Genomic DNA, 24,869 nt, shown 5'->3' with positions numbered 1-24,869 from the left:
TTCCCTGATAATTTAAGAATTATCTCTTATGTCCTCATAGTTTTTTCTTCAACAGCTTATTCAGCTAATTCGTTTAATGTGTTAGTGACATTTTTTTTTGCTCATGACACACAGAAATAAATTATCCTTATCCTAGTGCCTTATTAAGCACATAGTGCTTTTCTCTCTGATAAACTTTATGTTCAGTGATCTCTGGTCTTCAGTTTTGGAAGAAATGGAAATGTGGGAAGTATGCTAAATTTAAGTGTCTTCAGAATATAGGTTTGTTGTTCATATCACTTTTGTTTAATCATATGTTAATGCTATACTTAAATTTTTTTTTTTTTAAGGGAAAAGAATCAGGTTTTGGGAAATTTAGGAAAGATACTAGGTGCCTTATGGGATGAGGGGTTGTTTCTTGGTTATGTTTCTCAATGGGGCTCCCTTGGATGTTTCTTTTTTAGGTTCATGCTACAGTTCTTAGATGTGGACTTAGGTTCCAAGCATACTTACTTGGATTTGAGAACCTTGCAGACTGGAACTAGATTAAACTACTTGACTTATATCTATTCGTATATGGCCAGGAACATTAATGTTTTGTAATTTGCCAGATACTAAAAATTGGGTTTGCAGAGAAACTGCTTATGATATTTTTAGCATAGTGCTCATAGATTCTTAGTCCTCTGTACCTCCGTGTAGAAACTCAGCCAGTCAATGGTATATCTTATGTCTGGTTACTCTTTTGAAAGATCACATGTATTTAAGTATCAGATAGATGATTGCACTAGGCCCCTAGAAGTAGTCGTCTTAATAAACAGTAAAACTCTACGTCCTTTGCTGTTCAGGTATCAGTGTTACAAAGAGCGGGCTGTCCTGGAGATCACCTCTTCCTTCTAAACCATATTCTTCGATGCCCAGCTGGTGTTAGTAAATGGGCTGTTCCTTTCATCCAGGTATGATGAATGACTTTCTAATTTTGAGGAGAATGGGGGAGATTTTGTTAAACATTGTTCCTGAGGAAGTTGCTTTCAGAAATAAGCCTACTTAAAATATATTGATATTTAAGATAAAATTATTAGGATATATCCAGCCTGTATAGGAGTTATTATGCTGCGCCTTCTTGGCCACTGAAAATTGATGAAGTTAAGGTAAAGATGCAGAAGTTTCGTTGTAGTGTGGCATGGTGGTTTCAGTGGTGTTTAATCCTGTAAGGTTTCTGTGTAGGAAGGCTTGCTAGGACTTACTTCTGCAATATTCAACTTTGAATATTCAATAAATTCAATATTCCTTAATTAATCCATCCTACACTGTAGTTGGTGCAGATAAAAAAGAAACCACCAGCATCTCAGAGTTCTTTAATACTAGCAGAGATCTCACATCTGCATGATCACTTGAGGCATCGATGTATGGTTTACGGGTTCCTCCTCTCTGCTGCTTGCCTTAGGGTTGTGTTGTTACTCATCGCAGCCCCTTCAGATGGGCGGGTAGGAGCCAAACGTGTGCCAGGTTCCTTCTGCATTTTATCTTTTCTCTAGTATTTCTGGTGGCAAGAAATTTGAATCGTTTTAGGTAGAAGGAAGTTTTTTTAAAAAAATCTTATCTTTGGATTAAAATAGCAGTATAATCCTCTTTCCCATATTATTTCAGATAATTGATGTAAGTGACTGAGCTGCCTCTGTTCTCTGAGTGCATCGAGCCCAGTCAGTACTGCCAGGTAACTCTGAGGTGTTCTCATTCTTGTGGATGAGGAGCCAGTTTCACCTCTGTTTTCTTAACAGCTCCCTTGTCAGAATGCTGGTGAATTCAGACTATGGCTACTTGGGTTGTTGGTTTTCTGCAGTATGCCTTTTCCTTTTCTGATTTCAGATCAAAGTGTTGAATAACCCATCAGGAGTCTTTCATTTTATGCAGTCCCTTGCCCTGCTGATGTCTCCTGTCAAGTAAGTGTGGAAGAGCTTCGTAAAGTAGAAATTAAAATGTTCTGTCAAACAATTGGCTTCCTAAACTGCCCAGATCCAAGCAATTGCTAAGGGAAGAGTCAGCATTCCAGAATTTAACAATTCAGCTTTTCTTGGGGTTTAATACCCTTTGTCCCAAAGTGACCCTCTTAACTGCTTTTTTTTTTTAATTGATTAACTTTTTTGGGTGCCTCCTTTTAATGGTCTGCCATTCCGGCCATATATGTCATTGTGGTGCTGTGGGGAGAAAAAAAAGTTTCTTTCCTTCAAAGGAGAGATTTAGTGGCAAAGGTAAAAAAGCACAGTCAGAGATTCAAGTGCCAAATTGTATGGAACTATGATCGATGCTTCCCAGGTGGCGCCAGTGGTAAAGAACTCACCTGCCAATGCAGGAGATGCAAGAGACACAAGTTTGATCCCTGGCTTGGGAAGATCCCCTGGAGAAGGAGATAGCAACCCACTCTGGTATTCTTGCCTTGAGGATCCTATAGACAGAGGAGCCTGGTGGGCTACAGTCCATGGGGTCACAAAGAGTCGGACATGACTCAGCTGCACACACACACAATTGATGCAGTAGAAATGAGTAAAGAGTAGAGTGGAGTAGTCAGAGGGTTCCAGGTGAATGAGCTGGATTTGAAGACTGGAACTGATTTCGGCGGGAGAGGAGTAGGGAAGGCACTGCAGGGGGAGAAGGGAGCAGTGGCCCAGAGTGCAGGGAAGCGTAGCTGTGCAGGAGGCACGTTGGAGGCCAGCTGGGCTGCAGTGAAGGGGTGTGTGGGAGATGGTAATAAAGATGAGCAGCTAGAGGGGAGTCGGATTATAGAAGACCTAGAAATTAAGAGAGTTTTGAGATGGTCTGGCTTTTGAAGCAATTGAGGGTTTTTGAACATGGGTAAAAGTCGTATTTACGGAAGATTAGGGTGGACTGGAGGTAGAAGATGCACTTCTGCTTCACTGAGTCATGGTTGCAGAGGTCTGGCTCTCCTGGCTCTGGAGCCAAGTCCAGCATCTAGAGGGCACATCCTTACATGGGGAGAATGCAGGCTATGTCCAGGTGACCTGGAACTGTGTTACTACCACGGGCTCTTGATCCAGGAAAGCCTGTCTTCCTGAACCTGAATTGAGGTGATAGCAGTGGGAAGGAGAAGGTGGGAAACTGAAGGTCATCTTCCCAGGAAAGAATTAAGAAGCTGATTAAATAAGGAGAATGTGGGAAAGGGGTCCCTGGCTCAGACCTACCTCTGTAGACTGTGATTCTGACTGACTGAGAGGCTGTTGGCAGCCCTCAGACACTGAAAAGAAAAAGGAGAGCTGTCAGGGAAGGAGGAAGATTTGAGGTCGTTGGGGTTTACGGGAAGACACGTCTGAGTGACAGGTACCAGTGGACACGTGGAGCTCTACGGCTGGAGCCCTTCAGGTTGGAAGCTGGAAGTCACGGGGGAGAGCTCCTGGTGGAAGGACGGAATGGATGAATTCTCAGGGTCAGGTCAGAGAGGAGGAACAGAGAGCTGAGAACCACGTGGTGGTTTCAGAGAAGGAACTTGTGTGGTTACACCGACTTGTTAGGTCCAGCCAGCACCATGTGAAAGCCTGGCCGGCAGGAATTCCCCTAGATTCCTCTCTGTCACCGCCTGGATACAGGGACTGTTCCTACACATGTGTTTAGATGTGCTTTTCCCGCAGCCAGCTTTTGCATTACCTGCAGATTATCCTTTATTCAGTTAAGCATGTTTCCTGAATACTTTGTGGGCCAGTTAGAACTCAGGTACCACGCAGTCCTGGGTGTGCAGAGGCCTCACTGGAGGCGGGCGCTGTGCTGGCATAGCCGCTTCTCTTTACTGACCCAGGAGGGCCGTAGTCTCTACATCACTGATAGTGAAGCTTTGGTCTCCTTGTGTTTTAGCCAGTTATTATTTCTTGTTTTCTGATTCAAACCACTTGGAGATTGCGTTGATGCCAACTCTTCTTCAAGGTGAGTGGACAATCCAGAATGCACGCGGTGGGCTCTCTGTGTTTATGTTTATGTGACTGGAGCGGTTTCCTTTGTCCTTTAGAAACCGAGCTGAGTTCCTGTGCCACATGAAGCCCAGTGAACGGAATCCATCCTCCTCGGGGCCTGCGTCCGGGACGTGGACTCTAGTAGACGAGGGGGGAGAAGAGGTAACTCGTCATATCTGCAGCATTTTGATGAATTATTTATGAGCTCTCTCATGTGCCAACTATCATTTTAAGCGCCTCTTTTGTATTAGCCCATTTAATTCTCCCAACAGCCCCATGAGGCAAGTACTGTTTTCATCCCATATTAGAGATGAGGAAACAGGTACAGGATGAGGGTGAGGGAATTTGTCCCAAATCACAAGTCTTGAGCCTTTGTGCTGAGCTGGTGTCTGCTGCCTCCCTTCTCCAGACCATCACTGCATAGCTGGGAGAGTTTGGACCTGGAAGTGTTCACATACTGCATACTCTTTCTATTAGGGTTTTCTTTTATGTAGCATCCATTTTCTGGGCTTGGGATCTCACCTACAGATACTCAGCCTTTCTAATAAAGAGCTGGATCATACCAAGGTGGGCTTCCCTTATGGCTCAGCTGGTAAAGAATCCGCCTGCAATGCGGGAGACCTGGGTTCACTCTCTGGGTTGGGAAGATCCTTTGGAGAAGGGAAAGGCTACCCACTCCAGTATTCTGGCCTGGAGAATTCCATGGACTGTGTAGTCATGGGGTCCCAAAGAGTTGGACACCACTGAGCAACTTTCACTTTCACTTCTTACCAAGGTTCTGCCTTAACACTTATAAACTTTCTTACCTAGATCTTCTCATTTGAAAGAAGATAATTTCCTATTTTTAGTGAGAATTTAATGATCAAAATCCAGTTTCTCAGATAACATTCATTGATTTTTCTTTCTACTATTATACATGGCTAGTGTACTGGTAAACATTTTTTTTTCCCTTGCAGCTAGTTATCTGCCTGCCCTAGTGTGTCTTTATGGTCCAAATCCAGATTTGACATGCTTGTCCAGGATTGGCCAGGAACTAAATTTACTAAAACACCTTCTCTTTAAAAGGAGTTGAGAATTTTCAGTGGACACTCCTTAGAATGACACGTGGTAGCTGTGGGATCATGTCTGTATATTTACCCAGCTGTTCATTCAGAAGCAGGAGCGCCTTCACACTCAATGTGCTCTTCCTGGAACTTGTGGGAGGTGGGAGATGGTGGTAAATGATGTGGACGTGCAGAGACCGAACAGTCCTTCTGGAAAGAGCTTCTCAGGTGCAAATTGGTCTTCTAAAGATTGTGATGGAGCAAGACTGGTCTCTCCTGAGAGAGGAGTCTTTTTTTTCCTGTTGGTTTCCTGCATTTAATCCCAAAGATGGGTAATGGTTAAAGACTCTGGAATGGTGCCTTAGCTCTCACTGGATGTTGAGTGGATTCAGGAACCTAGGGTGGGAACGCCGGCAGTGCTGTTGACTCAGAAAAGGCCGAGAGTGGAAGGCATTGTGCATCGCCCACATTGGTGATTTCCTGACACTGGCTGTGTGTCAGGACCACCTGGGCAGCCTTGCCCCCATCCACACCCAGCTGTCCAAATGTTTAGAGCCTCCGTGGTGATTCCGACGTACAGCCAGAGCGGGGAACTACTGCTCTGGGTGGAATTTCTGAGGCGCTTATTTGCTAACTGTTTAGGATGTGTAAGAGGGTAGAACTGAGTGGCTTTAGGAAATTATGAATAAATTGCATTAGACCCTTGTTGAAATTGAGGTGATAATTCTTCAGAATCTCTGGGTCTTTTTACAGTATTCCATTTTTTTTAAGTAAAAAAAATAAAAATTACTTATTTATTTTTGGCTGTGTGGGGTCTCTGTTGCAGCACACAGGCTTTCTCAGTTACAGCACAGGGGGGCTGCTCTTCATTGCAGTGGCTTCCCTTGTTGCAGAGCACAGGCTCTAGGGCACTTGGGCTTCAGGAGCACATAGGCTCAGTAGTTGGGGCAAGCAGGCTTTAGAGCTTGGGCTCACTACTGTGGAGCATAGGCTTAGTTGCCCTGTGGCACATGGAATCTTCCTGGACCAGAGATTGAACCTGTGTCCCCTGCATTGGCAGGCAGATTCTTAACCACTGGACCATCAGGGAAGCCCCAGTATTCCCTTTTGAATGTAGCATATCTTAGGTCACAAATCAATTTGGTTTCTAAGGAGACTTTAGTGCTGTGTATCAAACAAAAAAGGCTTCCCTGGTGGCTCAGTGAAGAATCCACCAACAGTGCAGGAGGCATGGGTTTGATCCCTGGGTTGGGAAGATCCCCTGGAAAAGGAAATGGCAACCCACTCCAGTATTCTTGCCTGGGAAATCCCATGAACAGAGGAGACTGGCGGGCTACAGTCCTTGGGGTCTCTAAAAGAGTCATACTTGACTTAGCAATTAAACAACAACAGTTGAATAAAACCCGCCAACTATTTCCTGTATGTGAGCTCTGTGTATGACTACTGTTACTTTTATCCTGTTTTCAATGGTTCTGATTGATGACAGACCTTCAGATATCCATAGCAAATGCTAATTGCTTCTTAATAAGTCAGTTGACTATTGCAGTAAACTTTAATTTGGGGGAAAGAAGAGGCTTATAGGTAAAATAACTTGGACTTGAGTGCATGGCTCTTTAATTGATACTGTCAAAGCACTGAGATTTACGGTAAGATCCCTATTCTAGAGGAATTCATCTTCTTTGGGATAGAAATCTAATGAGAGCAGTTTCAGCCACTGAAGAATGGATATGACTTGGTACACATAAAATTGTACGTGCAGTGTTAGGGGATTTATAGGTCATTTAGCAGAACTGATAGTGTAAATCTCTGTCCTGGAGAAGTCCATGAGGACTCATGAGAATACAGCTTGTGTACCCCTGAGACCTGTGACAATGCAGCTCCTGTAACTCTATACCATGGTGTCATCTCGTCAAATCAACTGTTAAGACTGCATCTTTTTCCTTAGGATGAAGACCCTGAGACCAGTTGGATTCTCCTTAATGAAGATGACTTGGTTATTCTTCTGTCACAGTTCCCATTTCATGAACTGTTTCAACATCTTCTTGGGTTTAAAGCAAAAGGTAGACTAATTTCTTTTGTCTTATATAAAATGTGGCAGTGGCAAGCTCAAACACAGGAACTTAGCATCAGGTCTTACATCTTGAGTGGGCTCCTGATTTTGGGTTCCCCTATGCCTGGCTGTACTATGCAGAGATGATTGTGTCTCTGTGGTGAGGCTTCTTTCCCCTCTCTTGTGATTGTAGTTTCCTCTGTGGTGCTTAAATACAAAAGGTCGACTAGCTCGCACATCTCCCAGCTTTAATTAATGGTTTTGGTTTTGTACTTCATCTCAAGTTTCCCATTTCACAGGGTATAGGAGCCAGAGCATAGGATTCTCCATCTTGACTTTGTTTCTTCCTTAATATGTTGACATCCGTATCTTTCAGTGTTTTTCCATTGTAATTACAATTTTTTTCCTTTTCTTTGATGAACTTTTAGGTGATTATTTACCCGAAACAACGAGACCTCAAGAGATGATGAAAATTTTTGCCTTTGCTAACTCCTTAGTGGAACTTCTGGCAGTGGGGCTAGAAACCTTCAATAGAGCACGCTATAGGCAGTTTGTCAAGCGAATTGGTTATATGATCAGGTAATACTGCTCTTGGTATATCTATTAGCCCCAGTTAGTCACAGACAATGTATAATCGTGATGGTGGGCATTTTATTGGTACAGTTCATGTCTTATTTCTCATAAAAGTAAGAATTATTTCCTTCACCATCTACTAGATGGGAATTTTAAATAAATACTTCCAGTCAGAATATTTGGTTAATTATCTCAAATTTAACTGGTTTGCTAGACAATTGTTCTTGCAGTCAGGATCTTCAGAGCAGTTGGGTTGACCTTGGCCAGAGAGAAGGAGTCGAAGAAAATACAGGGTCTTTCCCCTCCTTTATTCTCTTCTCTTCTCCTTCCTAACTTTTGCCTAGAAATTGTCATGTAGCTGTGGAACATTGGCAGTAGCTCTCTTGCACTATTATTTCCCTGTTTTCTCTCTTACTTGCTCTTATTCTGATTTCTATAAAACACCAGAAAATTGCAGACTTCATCAATGGCTCCTGTATTTGAATTGGGAAAGCATTATCATTCATTTGTGTGGAAGATAGGTTTTTTTAAATTATCAAATAAGTAAATTCTGAGAAATGTACTGCTTTTCATTGAATTAACTTACATCCAAGAGGATTCTGTATCATCAATCTTTTGATTTTTATGGTGTATATAAAACTTAGTTATTTCATCCAACCTCAACTACAAAACTTCCCCTCCTTCTGTACTTTTGTTTGTAAAGCATAGTTGATTTTAATTATTTCAGATATATATCCATCACATTCATAAAGCCAGGTAATGATATAGGATGCCTGGAGTTGTTGAACTCTCCGCACTCAGGCTTTTCCTCCCAACACTATCCAAACAGCTCTGAAGAATGAAAGTTGCTAATGAACTTTGTGCTACTGACTAATCCAGGAGCCACCTCTGAGTCTTCATCTTGCTTCATCTCTCACACAGTTCATACAGCAGCCTTCATCACAGATGGTCACTTTTCCTTAAAGCATTTTCTTTGTTTGACTTGCAGGATACCACGTACTCCTGTTCCTTTCACTGGCTGTTCATTTTCTGCCTCCTTGGTTGTTTCAGTCTCACCTAGACTTATTAATGTTGGAATGCCTCAGGGCTTCATCCCTGGACCCCTTTCTCCAAACTTACTTCTTGGGATTTCACCCATTCCCATGTCTTTGAGTATCATCTAAACATGGTTAAAGTTCTGTGTTCTATTTCCATTTCGTACCTTTCTTCTAAGCTTGTACTGAATATATCCAGCACTTGGGTGACTTATGACCATTACAATTGAATATTCCCCAAATGGGCTCACTCTCCCCACCTTTCAAACTGCTGCTCTCTCAGTCTTCTCAGTGTCAGTAAGTGCCAGTTTTTCCGGCCAGAGCACTAGTGTCATCGTTGACTTTTCTTTTTTTACAGCACATCCAATCTAATGGTCAGTTCTGTCATCTTTTCTTTCAATACGCCATCTTTCAGCAAACCTAAGATACATTTTGTGTACCACTAAGAAAGAAAAATGGAGAAGGCAATGGCCACCCACTCCAGTATCCTTGCCTGGAAAATCCCATGGATGGAGGAGCCTGGTGGGCTGCAGTCCACGGGGTCGCAGAGTCGGACACGACTGAGCGACTTCACTTTCATTTTTCCCTTTCAAGCATTGGAGAAGGAAATGGCAACCCACTCCAGTGTTCTTGCCTGGAGAATCCCAGGGACGGGGGAGCCTGGTGGGCTGCCGTCTACCAGAGGCCACCCAGAGTCAGACACGACTGAAGTAACTCAGCAGCAAGAAAGAAAAAAATGCCACCAGATTATGATGTTATCAGTCTTGATGCACATTCTCGCTGCAGAGATTAAACTGTGAAGGGCGTGCATCCTTTGGATTAGTGAAACATGCTGCTTCCAGAACCCAGCCTCTGCTCACTGTGTTCACTGCTGCCACCACAGTTCATTTTTAGTCATGTCTCACCGATTATCACAGTAGCCACCTGACTTGTCTTGCCGCTTTTGCCCTCCCTCCTCTGCACCGCCAGCTTATTCTTACAACAGCTACCAGTGTTTCTTGTAAATCGTGAGTCAGCTCATATCACTCCTCTGCTCAGACCCAGCTGCTCCCAGTCTCATTCAGAGTAAAAGCCAGTATGCACAGTGGCCTACAGGACTCTTCATGGCTGGTTTCTTGTCTCTCTGATTTCCTCTCCGTTCTCTCTCTCATTTCCTTTACTTTAGCACACTGGCTGCCTTGCTGTTCCTCCAACACAGTGAACACACCTCAGAGCCTTCACACTGGTTGCTTCTTCAGCCTGGGTGCTCTTCCTTTAGATAGCCCGAGACTGCATCCAGTCTTTACTCACGGGTCCCTCTTCAGTGAGGCCCGTCCTCACCAACATGCCCGAAAACCTTTATTTTTTGCTCCTACTGATTTTTTTCAGTGTCATTTATAACCATGTGACAGACTGTGCATTTTGTTTTGTTTATTGTCTGTGTGCCCTCCACTCAACGTCATCTCCATGAGGGGAAGGTTTTTTCCCTCCATTGCATCCCTTTAGCACCTAGAAGGTAGTACCCAACAAAGAAGTGCTGACTGGGGTAATGTTTCAAATGTAAAGTTGCCGGTGTTGAGTGCATTCACAGAGAAGGCCGCGCTGTCTTTCTTCATGCTCAGGATGACCCTTGGTTATGTGAGCGACCACTGGGCCCAGTATGTGAGCCACAACCAAGGCTCGGGATTGGCCCTGCAGCCCTACTCCATGGAGAAACTACAGGTTGAATTCGATGAGCTCTTTTTGAGAGCTGTTCTACATGTCCTGAAAGCCAAAAGGTAAGATGTATGATGATAACTGTCGAGAAATAGCTCCTTGGCTAGCGAGGAAGACTGGCGTGAAAGTCATTGACTGAAGTAGGGCTCTTATAATAACATCAGCGTATTTCATCTGTTTTTTACCTTGGGTTGATGTTTGGGATTTAGTTTCCTTGTCTGTAGTATTGCCTGAAATGATCTTGACTTTCAGGTTTCCTTCAGTCTTAAAAATAAGCTGATTGTGCTACCTCAGTTTTGCCACTCTGAACTTCTGGGGTAACTTTGAGCAGGGGATGAATTGTATTTCATACCCTGCTCTAGTGTCCCCAGTGGGGCAGAGTAGGCACTTAGAACGTTGTTCAAGTTGTCCAACTGTATGGGATTTAAAGTCTAGGACTGTCTTGGATCTGGGGTCCTCCTCCACCACCTTGACTGCATTCTCATCTCGCCATTGTTGCTGCTGCTTACAGCCTAGGATACATTTTTTGGCAGAGGTGGGGACATGACCACTCATCTGCACTGTCTTCCCTGTTTTTGCCGAAGTGTGGGAGTGGGTTTTGCTTCAGCAGTCTGCCCGCCCACCCCCCCACCCCCCAGCTCCACTCATGAACTGCTGGATCCCTTTCTGAGCCGTTGCCCTTCTTGCTATGGCCTCACAGTCTCGCCTGTCATTTATGTGTGCTGTGTGGTGGCTTTGAGTCCGGGTCTGCCAAGACTGTTACCTTGGGCGAATCACTTAATGTTTTGGTCTCACTTTGTGCATTAATTAAGTGGAGATGACGATGATGATACAACTTGTTCCATTGACCTCATGGATATGTTATGAGGATGAAAGGCAATAATACGTGGAAAGTCATATTTTTAAACCATAGAAGACTTTTCAGATGTAAGTGGTGGCTGTTTTTGTGTGGTTTCAAATGAAGAACAGGATAACCACTCAGTTAGAGAAAGATTAGTATTCTTCGACTAAGTCTTAAAACTACCGTTAGGTACTTAGAAGGAGTGGGTCTAAGATAAAGAGAACTTGGGCTTAGAAATTCAGTTCGATTATTCTTGTCCATACTTGGTGGTCTCCTGAGGTGTACCAGGTCCCTGCTAGGGCTTCAGTGCAGTAGCAGCTGCTCACTGAGGCCGGCCTCCTGGTGCAGTAGCAGCTGCTCACTGAGGCCGGCCTCCTGGTGCAGTAGCAGCTGCTCACTGAGGCCGGCCTCCTGGTGCTTGGGAAAAGTCTTCCGTGTCTGATCTCCTGTCACCTGATCTTGCGTTTGTTTAGCTGAGAGGCAAAGCTTTTCTAGAAGAAAAACGGTAGTTCCTTACGAGGTCTTACGCACTGAGCTGTGAACCCTCCTGTAATATTGTTTATGTAATTCACACAGGTGGTTGCTTTAAATTTGAAAATGCTGAGAGCTGTTGTTCTTGAATATAATTTATTTCAGAACACATTATATGAGAATCAGGTATTTAAAGCTGTGAAATTTAAATTTATTTGACACTCCTATGGAAATTTCTGACGGTAGCTAGTCCCTCGACCTAAAAAAAAAAAAAAAACCCAAACTGAAAGATAGACTACAAAAACCTAAACCAGACTTACTTCATGTCTGCTGCTAAGTCGCTTCAGTTGTGTCCAACTCTGTGCAACCCCATAGACGGCAGCCCACCAGGCTCCCCCGTCCCTGGGATTCTCCAGGCAAGAACACTGGAGTGGGTTGCCATTTCCTTCTCCAATGCATGAAAGTGAAAAGTGAAAGTGAAGTCACTCAGTCGTGTCCGACTCTTAGCGACCCCATGGACTGCAGCCTACCAGGCTCCTCCGTCCGTGGGATTTTCCAGGCAAGAGTACTGGAGTGGGGTGCCACTGCCTTCTCCGACTTCATGTCTGCTCTATAGGAATTTTGTCGCTGGAAATATTTATTGTCTGTGACATTACTTTTAAGGCCTCATTGTTGGGCAATCCTTTATATAAGAACATCCAGTCCAATGTGAGGTGTTGGGATAAATATTTAATAAGACAGAAGCCTGACCCACTTGAACTTAGAGAAGTCTAGCTTTTGCTTTTCAGAGTCGAGGTCAGTTGTGGTTTGGACTGCTAGTGGCCTGCTGGGCCACAGACATGGGTTAAGCATACACTATTTAATTTCTGTTTTTCTTAATAAACATTATTTATAATTGATTAAATTAGAGTTTTGCCCCCAAAGCAACAGTTTTGAGTGCCTCCCCATTTTTCCTTTTTAGATTTTTTGAGATAAAATTCATGTAACAAAATATTTATTAGCATTTATTGAGTATTGTTTTTGAGATACTAGTTTAAGTAGACTTGGTTTCTGCTGTCACATTGCTGTGTGCTGGTATGTGCACCTAAATTGCATGTTTATATCTCTCACTGTGTAGTTTAAGGACCAGCTGAGTCTTGAATCATCTGGGGTGACTGTAAAAAAGAGGTGCAAATTCTTGAGCCCCAGCTGTGACCTGCAGACACAGAATCTCTTAGGTGGACCTTGGGAGTCTGCCTTTTCCACAAAGTCTCAGGTGATTTTTCTGCCCGCAGTGCTGTGAGAAACAGTGATAGTGGGTTTGATCATGCCATAGTCAGGTGTGGTTAGAATTTCATAGTGGTGCGGAGGAGAGGGCATTAGGGAAGGCCTCACAAACGGAGAGATGGCGCTTTGTAGTTGGGGAGTTCTCTCTGGGCTTGTCCAGGAATTTGTTGATGTTTAGTTGCTAAGTTGTGTCCGACTCTGTTGTGACCCCATGGACCGTAGCTCGCCAGGCCCCTCTGACCATGGGATTTTCCAGATAAGAATACTGGAGTGGGTTGCCGTTTCCTTCTCCAGGGACATCTTCCTGATCCAGGGACTGAACCCGGGTCTCCCGTGCGTCTTCTGCACTGCAGGTAGATTCTTTACTGCTGAGTCACCAGGAAAGCCCCTTGTCCAAAAATGGTCTGATAATAATACAGAGAGGGCTCTGGTTGGGAATACAGGTCTGAGCTATTTTTGGAAGGCTTTGAATTTGGAACTGTGAACTTCCTTCTGTTTTGAGGAAGGAGTTAGGGAGGGCTTTGGTCCCTCCCCCGCCTCTGCCAACTGTGCAGGTCTGGGTGTGCCCATATGTACCTTGGTGTATGCTCAGACACACACACCCAATCTCAGCAGTCTTTCTGTTGCCAGGTCTTAAAAGGATCTTTGGTTTAAAACCCAGCTCTGCCTCTAATTAGTCTTTGTGTTCTGGTAGCCTGATATGTAAATTGGGGATAATATCAGTAATAGTGCTCGCCTTGGTTTTCGTGAGGAGGAATGTGCTGATAAATAGATGATGTGGTGATGAGAACTGTGCGGGGCACAGAGTAGGTGCTTTGTGTGTATTTGCCGTTAAACATTCTCAAGGTGTTTATGACTGAAGCATGCTAGAAGATTTAAAAATTTAAGAATTATTTTTGCCTCCTTTCTCAATATGGTGAAGTTGACTGATACATGAAATTATTCCTGCTCTTCTTAATACATGCAGACTTGGCATTTGGCTGTTTATGTCAGAAATGCCCTTCGGGACACTGTCTGTCCAGATGCTCTGGAAGCTCTTCTACCTCATGCATCAGGTGGAAAGCGGGAATCTGGACAGGCTCAGTACTGCCCTCCTGCCTGCTGAGTGCAAGAAACACCTCCAAGGTACAGCCGTGGCAGCATCCGTCTCTCTGTCTCATGCGCCTCTTCTCTTCATGGCTTTATTCTTTCTCCTTTTAGAAGGAGTAAGAGATGTTTTACTCTGTGTACTCGTGTAATCATTTTGAAATTTAAGAGACTGCTTTGTTGTTTTGACTTATTAGAATGATGATTCTAATTTTCATTATTCTTCAAATGCTCTGAAGAGTAAATTCTATAATGAACCCAATTTGGGGATAGGAAATGAAAATTGAGTTGTTAATACCCTATGGATATTTTGATAATCCTGGAAATTTGATGAACTATGTTTGATTTCTCAAATGTGTAAACATATAAAAGGAATTATTGGCTTGTTGCTTTCTTGCTGTGAAAAGTTCCACAGGGAGTATATTTTTTAAAGAGTATTTTCTTCCCTCTATAGTTTTGCCTTTGAAGCCTTTAGTTTTCTGTCAAATGTGGCCATTCTGTTTATCAAGACTGCCCTCTAGTGACAAAATGTAATACTGCTTACAGAGCATTCTCTGAGGAATAGGCAAAAGTTTAGATATTGTTAATCCTATTCATCAGTATTTCACTCATGATTATAGCTAATTTCTTGTCCCAAATTTTTGTTTATAAGCAAATGTCTTTTGCGTGAAATGCCGTGTTGGTACTGAGTAGTTTCCTAGTCTTATCGGTTTTTGTTAATGGAGTTGTCCTTCATTTGGCTGATAATTACCAGGTAGCTTCAGGTGTATTGCTGAGGATGTCTTGCTCAGTGACAGTAGCAGGGCTTTGCAGTTGATAAAGCTCTTGACCAGTCACATAGCATCTGATCTTAAATAAGCTTTAGAGACAGATTAGGAAACTGAGACTTCTTAAATGTTGCCTAAGCCAACATTATATTTAGAGTTGGAATTTCAGCTGGTCCAGCCTTCTTCCTAATGCCTGTAGAAATCCATTCGAGAACAAAGATGTTTTCTATCTTTAAATATTTCTTAATATCCTTTAGTTTTATATCTTATCTATCTCTGAAAGAGTAACTAAAGTGACATATGTTTATTCTCTCCCCACTTTAATATTCTCGGACTTGCAGACCCTGAACATTTTGTGAACTTTGAGAAGTGTCTTTCTTCCATGAATAGCTCGGAAGAGATTTGCCTTCTAACTACTTTTGCTCAGATGGCTCAGGCCAGAAGAACCAATGTGGATGAAGACTTCATAAAAATTATTGTTCTGGAGATATATGAGGTTAGAATATTAAGTTTTAGAAATGAGCTAAAAACATTTTCTTTTGGTTTGCCCATCCATTGATTCTTCTGGGATCGCTTTAAAAAAATGTGACAGCCTCATTTTGTCTGCACTTGTGGAATGAGATGATCTGTAAGTAGTACTGAAAACATGAATCATACCCACCCCGTTTCTCCATGCTGTCTCTTTTCATTTGATGTCTGAGTTTTGGTAAAGAATAGACAGTCTGGCACAGCCTGACATTTGTAATTTCTATTCTGTCTGTCCCTCTGCCCGCCTTCCTCATTTCCACTCCTCTGACCCTGCCAGGAACATGGAAACCTGGCTTCCCCGCCTACTTAGATGAGATGGTGGAAATAATACTGAACCTAGAGTTAGAGCACCTGGCTTTGTTTTAACTCTGCTCCTCGTTGCCCATCTCACATCAGAGAAGATATCATATCGCTCTGGGCTTCAGTTTCTTTATCTGTAAAATGACAGGATGAGATGAGATCCTTGCTTTCTTTACTTTTTCACCCAGCCACCCTTAATGGTGGAAGAGAATGAACTTTAGACCCCTTGTGTTGAGGGACATAACTCAAGTGGTTACCAAAATGTTATTGGAGTTTGTGTGTGTACATATATCTGTGTGTATATATATAATGTACATTTTCACTGTAGGCTGTCATTTATCTGTTTGCCTTCATAAAAAATTTCTTCCAATATAAGTAAAAGTTATGTCTGAAGATTTATTGTCATCCCCCTCAATAGTACAGTTTGAGAATGATGGACTGGGTAATCTAAAGTTCTTTTCCAGAATCAAATATCCTAATAAGCTGTTCCCATTATTGTACTTTGAAAGTAGCCCTGCCTGCGATTAAGGCCTTGATGGATCTGAAATTCCAGACTAGCTTTATAATCTGCAAAAACTGAGGGGAGAACGTATATTTTCATATATATTAAGTGGCGTTCTCAAGATAATATTACTTAAGTACTATTTATGCTCTTGAATGATGGTTCAGATGTTCTGACCAGTTCTTACAGTAAAAACTGCATTCTGATCCTGTGTGTGTTGTGTATGTGTGTCCACATGTATAAAATTGAATCAGTAGTTATGCACTCTCACATTTTCTTCTTCTATTTTATTCTGCTTTCTTATTTTTCCATTCTGTCCCATTGTGTTAAAAAACAAAAACAACAACACCCAAACTGCTGGCACGAATGGGTTGTGTCTTGTAGTTTTGAACCCATTGTTTAAGAAGAGTTGGTAAATATTGATTATTATTATTATTTTTTGGCTGTGCTGCATGGCATGTGGGGTCTTAGTTCCCAGGGATCAACCTGCGCCCCCTGCAATAGAAGCACATAGTCATAACCACTGGACTGCCAGGGAAGTCTAAATACTGATGCATTAGGAGCTCTTCTGATAGAGGATCTCTCTCTCTTTTTTGGAGAGAATAGATATTTCCAGGAAATGAATTCTGATTTTAATAATTTTATTGGTTTCCTCAAATTTAGAAAAGTTTTAATATGAAGGGACTATTTAATTGTTCTGAAGACACTGGTGTTTCTTCTGAATCCAGCACTAGAAGTCACTGTTACACTTTGTAGGTTGTCTTTCTTCTCCAGTCTCTCCTGCCACCTTCCAGACTCAGGGTAGACACTCTGCTCTCTGAACTTTTGACATCCTTTTGATCACGGTGTGAACCAAGCCTCATTTTGAGATTCTTTCTGATACTTTACTTGAAAACATTCTAAATAAAGTATGAAAAAGTTTTTTTTTTTTTTTTTTTTACTGATGCTTGGTTTTAAAAATGCCATCTCTCCACGTTCCCACTAGGTGTCTTATGTCACCCTGTCCACCCGAGAAACTTTTTCAAAGGTTGGTCGAGAGCTTTTAGGGGCCATCGCAGCTGTTCATCCTGAGATAATTTCTGTCCTTCTGGATAGAGTTCAAGACACCATTGACCAGGTTGGAATGGTAAGAGCACTGATTTCGTTTGTTTCCCCTTTTGTTATTGTTGTTTATTTTGAACCTTGGAGTATTGGAGCAGTGGGAAAAATAGTTACTGGGATACAGAAAAAGTTGTTGGGATGGCTGAGCCATGGGTACAACAGAGAAAAGAGAGCATTTACTAAGTCACAGGCTCTGTGCCTGCTTGGGCATAGCTGCTGCTTATGAGAAACTGGATTGTTTCTCTTAATCTCTGCAAAGTGACTTCCCACCTCCTTCAGTAAGAGGTTTTTATTTATTATTTTCTTTTTAACTTATTTTTGGCTGCACTGGGTCTTTGTTGCTGCGCTCGGGCTTTCTCTGGTTGTGGTGAGCGGGGGCTGCTCTTTAGCTGTGGTCCATAGGCTTCTCTTGTTGCAGAGCACAGGCTGTAGCTGTGCCAGCTTAAGTGGTTGGCAGCACGTGAGCCCAGTGAGTGCCACTCTCAGGCTCTAGAGTGCTGGCTCAGTGGTTGTGGCGCACGGGTTGGTTGCCCTGTGGCTTGTGGAATCTTTTGGACCAGGGGTCAAACCCATGTCCCCTGCGTTAGCAGATGGATTCTTAACCACTGGACCCCTAGGGAAATCCGCAGGCTTTTATTTTAATTAGAGCCTAACAATAATCCATAGTTTTTATTTCATAATTTTGCTTTACCTTCATAATTCTTATATTTTTTTTGGTGGAAACAACTCTAAGAAAGAAGACCTGCTTTAAATCAATCAAAAACAAAATTAAAAGTAATAGTTTAAGTTGAGCAAGATGTATATCATTTAGTTCTGTCATTTGTCACAATCCCTTTTGTAATCTTTATGTAGTTTTTAAAAACAGTTTTATTGCAATATAATTCACATATAATTCATTTATTTAAAGTGTACAAGTCAGTGGTTCTTAGTATATTCACAGATAGGTATATATATCACCAGTCAATTTTAGAACATTTTCATCACCTCAGAACAAAACCACATACCATTTAGCTGTCAGACTTCCATTCTCTTCAGCCCTGAGTGACCACAGTCTATTTTCTGTTTGTGTTTTTGTTGTTCAGTTACTAAGGCATGTCTGACCTTTTGTGACCCATGGACTACAGCCCACTAGGCTCCTCTGTCCCTGGGATTTCCCAGGTGAGAATACTAGAGTAGGTTGCTATTTTCTTCTCCAGGGATCTTCCTTCTTCCTGAGCCAGGGATTAAACCCATGTTTCTTGCATTGGCAGGTGGATTCCTTACCACTGAGCCACCTGGGAAACCTGTCTCTATAGATTTACCTATTCTGGACATTTTATGTAAATGGAATTACAGAATATCTGATCATTTGTGACTGGCTTCTTTCACTTAGCATGATGTTTTCCAGGCCTATCCATGCTGTAGCATATGTCAGTAGTTCATTCCTTTTTATGGCCAAGTAGTATTCTATTGTTTGAGTGTATCATTTTCAAAAATATATACTTACTGAAGATTTTCTTCATCAAGTATAGCAAGGCTGTAATGAGTGAATTTCTCTCATGGCAGGTAGTCATGTGTGGTAACTTCAGGAGGAGTGTTTAAAGTTATAGTGTTTTTCTCTGGGCTTTTATTTGCACAGGGCCTTTACCTTATAGTGATTGCATCATTCCTATCTATCCATCATTGCAGGATAGATGACGGACAACTATTGTACTTCGTCAACTCATGAGTGAGCAAATTTAATGACAGATTGGTTTATAAGACTGTTTTTTCCCCTAACTGAAGAATTAAGGCTATATCATTCTTTACTTGGAAAAGTATATTTTACTTTTTTTTACATTACGAGAAATTTAATTGTGGTAAATTATACACAGCTTCCCTGGTGGCTCAGTGGTAAAGAATCCACCTACAATGCAGGAGATGTGGGTTTGATCCCTGGGACGGGGAGGTCCCCTGGAGAAGGAAATGACAACCCCCTCCGGTATTCTTGCCTGGGAAATTGGACAGAGGAACCTGGTGGGCTACAGTCCACGGGGTCACACAGAGTCGGACACTACTTGGTGACTAAACCACCACCACCACCAAATTATACACAACATAAAACATGATATTAACCATTTTTAAGTATAGTGGTATTAAATACATTCACATTGTTTTGCTACTTACCATCACCACCATCCATCCACAGAACTCTTTCATCTTGTGAAACAGATTCTGTACCCATTAAACACTAAACTCCTTGTCCCTTTTCAGCTCCTTGCAGCCAGCATTCTACTTTGAGTTTGCAAAGAGCAAGTTTTTGATTGTTCCTTTTTGAGTGGTCATCTAATGGGATGTCTTCCAAGAAAATCTACAGTGGGTCATATGAGTGTTTCAGTTTGATTGAGTTCATGACCTTTATCTGACACTTTTTTTTTCCTGGGTTTGGCCACATTTAACATTTTTAATTGGGTCCATAATATTTTCAGTAATAATTGTGCTCAGAAATATGCTTAGCTGTAAGTGTGCAAATTAGAACCATAATGTTCTTAGAGCACATCTTATAAAAGATGCCCCCCACTCTGTTTATACATGTGGTTCCTTTATGTTCGTTAAACTCACTGACATTTTTGAGGAACTTGTTTAAGCCCCCTTGCCATCAGATGAATATGATGGCTTTGAATATTTTTGCTGTGACCTTGGACTAGGCTGAAATCAGCTTCGAGCTTCAGAGTCTGGGAATGAACTGTGGACCTAAACTTTCACTGACACGGTTGGGGTGTGTCTGAAAGTAACTTTGTTCTCGAGGCCCAGCAGGAGAGGAAAAGTCATTTGTGCTATAGATGTGTGGAAATCACCCTGGGTTAGGAATAGTTGTTGATAAGGACCAAGCCCTTGGGGACATCTCAAAGTACAGAACTCAGATAAGTTTTGATGACAGCCTGAAAATTGATAAATATTTTCCTGTTGGTCTTTTTTAATAATTTGAAACATTCTGTTTTGTTAGTGAAATCATCTTCCTAATACCCTCTTCAGGTAAAATTAGTGATCTTTTGAGTTTCAGTGAATGCATAAATATATTTTAAAATACATTCTTTAAATTCTGTTTTGTTGGGAATTCTTACTAGGATTCTTCCTGTGTAATCATTTCTTTTTTTTGCTTTATTGAATGAACTAGATCTTTCATTCATTCCAGTATGAAATAGAGGTAGTAAAAGTGGCCTTACTGTGTTCCTTATAGCAGAAAAGGTTCCAAAGTTCCCCATGAAGTATCATGCTGCTGCTGCTGCTGCTGCTAAGTCGCTTCAGTCGTGTCCGACTCTGTGCGACCCCATAGACAGAAGCCCACCAGGCTCCCCTGTCCTTGGGATTCTCCAGGCAGGAACACTGGAATAAAAATAAAAATAAAAACCACTCGATCCTAGTATATTAATCTTTTTATGTGTTACTACGTTCAATTTGCTATTGTTTATTGTGGATTCATGGCAAATATTGATCTATAATGTTATTTTGTTAGATTTTGGTTTTAGAGTCATGTTGGCCTTGTAACATGAGTTGGAAAGCATTTCCTCCTCTTCTATTATTTGAAAGAATTTTTGTAAGATTGCTATAATTCTTCCTGGAATGTTTGATAGCATTTACCAGTGAAGTTATCTGGGTCTTGGGTTTTCTTTGTGGGATATGTTTTGATAACAAATTGAAAATTGTAAGCAGATAGTTTTTTTTTTTTCTGAGTCAGTTTTGGTAATTTATATTTTTAAAGGGATTTTTCCATTTCTTCTAACCAGTTGAATTTACTGGCCATTGAGTTTTTGTAACAGTCCCTTTTTAATTTTTTAATGTCTATGAGGTCTTTCTTGGTTAATTCACTTTCATTCTTGATGGGTGGATATATGTTACACTATACTTTTGTGTGACTGGACAGAAGTGCTTTTCTGGACAGATCTTGTTGCTATACTCATTGTTCTAGTACCATTATTTTGTTCTTTTTGTCAGATGCTCACAGGCTAAAGGAGAAGTTTTGTATGTGATAGATTGCTTAGGTTACTGTTTTATTCAGTTATTCAAGACCTTTATTACAAATCCTTATGAAAATTTAGCTAAGTACACACACACATACTGCACGTGCAAAGGAAAGAAAAAGTCTTTCAAAGTCATTCCTTCTAGTCTTCAAATTTTGTTTTGCCTCCAATATGGAGCAGTGCAGGAACCTGAAAAATGCTAGGATCCATGTTCTGAGCTGAGTTGTTCAATAGAGTAACCACTACGCCTATATGACTATAGAGCCCTTGAAATATGGCTTATCCAAATTACGATATGCTGTGAGTGTAAAATACTCCTGGGGTTTCTAAGACTTAATATGAACGGAAGAATAACATATCCCAGTAATCTTTTGTAATGATGTGGGAATACTGTTTTGGACATATTGGATTAAATGAAATATGTTGTTAGAATTAATTTTGCTTGCTTCTTTTGACTTTTAAAAATGGCTGTTAGAAAAATTAAAATACATTTGTGGCTTGCTTTAGATTTCCTTTGGACAGCACTATTCTAGACATTATAAAATGAACTGCTCTTCTGATCATTCTTACTTAAAGCAGACGGTATTAAGTGAACCCAGTTGTATCTTACTTTGCATATGGATTTGTTATTGACAAGTGGTGCTGTGGATTTTTGTACAAAATTTTTCAAGTATATAAAGAGTAGAGAAGAGTGTAATAAATTTCTGTGTACCTGTCATCCAGTTTTAACAAATATCAGCTCTTGGTTGATCTTGTCTTATCTTTACCCCTATCCATTTTTTGTATCTACTTCCTGGAATGCTTTAAAGCTAATAGAAATAATTTTTTAAATGCTACAGGAGAAATAATTATTTGAAGTGGTAAGTTTTTTTGTAAAATGAATGTCTTTCTGCTGATTTATCATGACTTTAAATTTGAATCTTACTGTAGTGATTTCTTAAAAATGGAAGTATACCATTTTACAGGGACTTCCCTAGTGTCTCAGCTGGTAAAGAATCCGCCTGCAATGTGGGAGACCTGGGTTTGATCCCTGGGTTGGGAAGATCCCCTGGAGAAGGGAACGGCTGGCTACCCACTCCAGTATTATGGTCTGGCAAAGAGTCGAACATGACTGAGTGACTTTCACCTTCTGTTTTCACCAGTTTACATAGGAAAAACCGCTTGACCTTTACAAAGGACTGCAAAATGTGCTTTTGGTGTATCATTAGTATTTATATTCATTTGATCTGGTTGTTCATTTCACTGTCTAAAAAACAAAACCCCACTTCCTTTTGGAGAAAACTTTTTGTAAGCACTTTAATAATGTAGTATTGTAGTAATATAGGATTGTCCTTAAATTTTGATTTTAATTATTATAATTTTTCTTTTAAATAAGGTTTCTTTATACTTGTTTAAAGAACTACCTTTGTATCTTTGGCGACCTTCTGCCTCTGAGATAGCTGTGATTCGGGATTGGTTATTGAATTATAACCTGACATCGGTGAAGAATAAATTGGCCTGTGTTATTCTAGAAGGCCTGAATTGGGGATTTGGTGAACAGGTATGTGTTAAAAACCTTCCCTAAAGACTGTCCACACACATCAGTTTTAAAGAAAGATTTTCTCAGACATTAACATTTTTAAACGTCATTTGCAAGATCTGCAGATTTTCTTAGCTGTTTCAGAATTTAGGATCTCCTCTAATTGAGTTCTCTTTTGCAGAGTGAGCATCCTATAAGTGAAGATAAACTGCTCCACACTGAAAATACTTCCCTTGCTCCTTGGGTCGTTTGTCTCTGTTGTTTCATTTCTGGCTATTTGCTGCAGCTCCTCCTAATTGCCTCTCCTGCCTCTGGTCTTCCTCTTACATTTTGTATTGTGTGTCATTGCCCGGCTTGTCTTCCAGAACACTCTGCGCTGCTTAAGAGCCTGAGCTCTGAGCCAGCCTGCCTGACTTCTGATCCCAGCTCTGCTACCTCCTGTTTGTGTGACCGTGAGCAAGCTTCCTGAACTCCCTGGGCCTCAGTTGCTCCTCTGTAAACGTCACACTGATAGGCTTACCTCAGAAGGTTGCTGTAAGGTTTCAGCAAGCTGGGACACATGAAACATGTTCTTGGCACATGTCAGGGTTTTAGTGGTGGCAGTTATTAAGAGTTTGCTACCTATCATGTCTCCAAAGATGCCATGTCAAGGAATTCTGTCAAAATCTTCCTCCCTTTTTACCCAGGCCTTATTAGTTAGCTCCTTGATCAAAATATTTAAATATTTTAAAGGGAAAGGGAAGAGAACTCAGCCCCATCTGCCAGCTTTTGTTTTGAGCAAGTCATCTAGTCCTTGCAGTCATCTTGTGTGGTGGTGTGAACATGACCCCTTTTGTACAGATGAGGAACCTGAAGCCAGGGAGCTTTCTCCCCAGCCTGTCCCTAACCATCTGGTCTGCTCATGGGCTCAGCTGGGTCTTCTCTCTCTTAAGTGCTGGTCAGTGGGAGCTGCAGGAGACTCTTTTCCACCTTCGCCTTCTCTGACTTGTAAACAGAAGCCCCCACCCTCCTCTCCCAGAGAGCTGCATGCAGAGTCCAGTCCTCAGCGTCTCCTTGCTCTTTTCTTAGTGTTTGGAAAGTCCTCTTCTCTGAGAGGATTAAGGAATGTGTTATGTCAGATGCAAAGGAAGATTGGGTGGGAGAATTGGTAGGCAACTTCAAGCTCCTGAAGGAGTATTTTACCTGTGTTGTTGAGTATTTTTAATATTTGCACTGATGACAGAAGAAAAGGGAATGTAGACTTAAATTATTACCTTCTTGTTTTGTTAATAATAGTTAAACATCTTCCTGATTCTTAACAGTGCCTTTAAACTTGTAACCTAAAGTATTTATAGAGATTTTAGAGTGGGGATTGGGAGTTGCATTCAAAGATACCTTTTATAACTGGAGTTGGTGATGATGCACCTAACTGGTGCAGTGTAGTGGTTCTTTAAAGATTTAAATTTTTTTTCCTATTTCCATTTTATAATTTCATTGTTAAGGAATGTGAGCTTTGGAAAATTTAGCTTCTGCATCCAGGATTTTTTTTTATCCTAACTAATCTTTCAGTTCAAAGGTATAATAACAAAAAAAAATCAAGATGACATGTTTGTGATTATTTTTCTCTTTAAAAGGTGTCTCTTCATCTGGATCAAGCAGTCCATGCTGAAATCGCTTTAATGATTCTTGAAGCATACCAGAAGTATCTCGCACAGAAACCATATGCTGGGCTTCTTTCTGAAAGTATGAAGCAGGTATTTCCTTCTTTTCTGTATTGAGGACATAAGTCTTTATTATAAATGACTTGGGTGGATAAAATTACAGTATTTACTCTTAGGTTTCCTAAGAACATTTCTGGCAATTTCAGATATTGAAATTGAGTTCTATGGATGAAGAAAGATTTTTCTTTAAGAAGTAGTCTATATATGACCATTTTAATATTGTGGAATTTGAGTTGATCTACAGTGGTGGGCTGGTGCTGGCTTGCACTGGCTCGGGAGAAGTGGTTATTACATTTTTAAGAACTCTGAAGCCTGGCTGTTAATCTTCGGTGGCTTGAAGTTGACCATGGTGGGAGTTTTTTTTTTTTTTTTAACTACCAGAGTTGGCAAACCCTATAAATGAACCCCTGAACTCCAACTTGTTGTTAAATTTATTTACCAGCACACCCGTTGCATACCAACTTTCGTATTATTACTC

General features: G+C 41.2%; 1 protein-coding gene across 2 annotated transcripts in view; it reads left to right on the top strand.

Moving 5' to 3' along the window:
* The window catches only part of EPG5 (ectopic P-granules 5 autophagy tethering factor), a 132,080-nt gene that overhangs the window by 15,371 nt on the left and 91,840 nt on the right, over positions 1-24,869 (top strand). For both annotated transcript variants that reach the window (XM_070361935.1, XM_070361934.1), the window contains exons 5-15: positions 825-932; positions 1,846-1,919; positions 3,992-4,097; positions 6,924-7,038; positions 7,457-7,607; positions 10,237-10,392; positions 13,876-14,033; positions 15,103-15,257; positions 17,077-17,217; positions 22,548-22,712; positions 24,305-24,424. In XM_070361935.1, the coding sequence (XP_070218036.1) occupies positions 825-932; positions 1,846-1,919; positions 3,992-4,097; positions 6,924-7,038; positions 7,457-7,607; positions 10,237-10,392; positions 13,876-14,033; positions 15,103-15,257; positions 17,077-17,217; positions 22,548-22,712; positions 24,305-24,424 (1,449 nt within the window). The remainder of the gene's footprint in view (positions 1-824; positions 933-1,845; positions 1,920-3,991; positions 4,098-6,923; positions 7,039-7,456; positions 7,608-10,236; positions 10,393-13,875; positions 14,034-15,102; positions 15,258-17,076; positions 17,218-22,547; positions 22,713-24,304; positions 24,425-24,869) is intronic.

The sequence above is a fragment of the Bos mutus genome, chromosome 24 (assembly GCF_027580195.1).
Source record: "Bos mutus isolate GX-2022 chromosome 24, NWIPB_WYAK_1.1, whole genome shotgun sequence".
Lineage (NCBI taxonomy): Eukaryota > Metazoa > Chordata > Mammalia > Artiodactyla > Bovidae > Bos > Bos mutus.
This window is presented reverse-complemented; position numbering and strand designations above follow the sequence as displayed.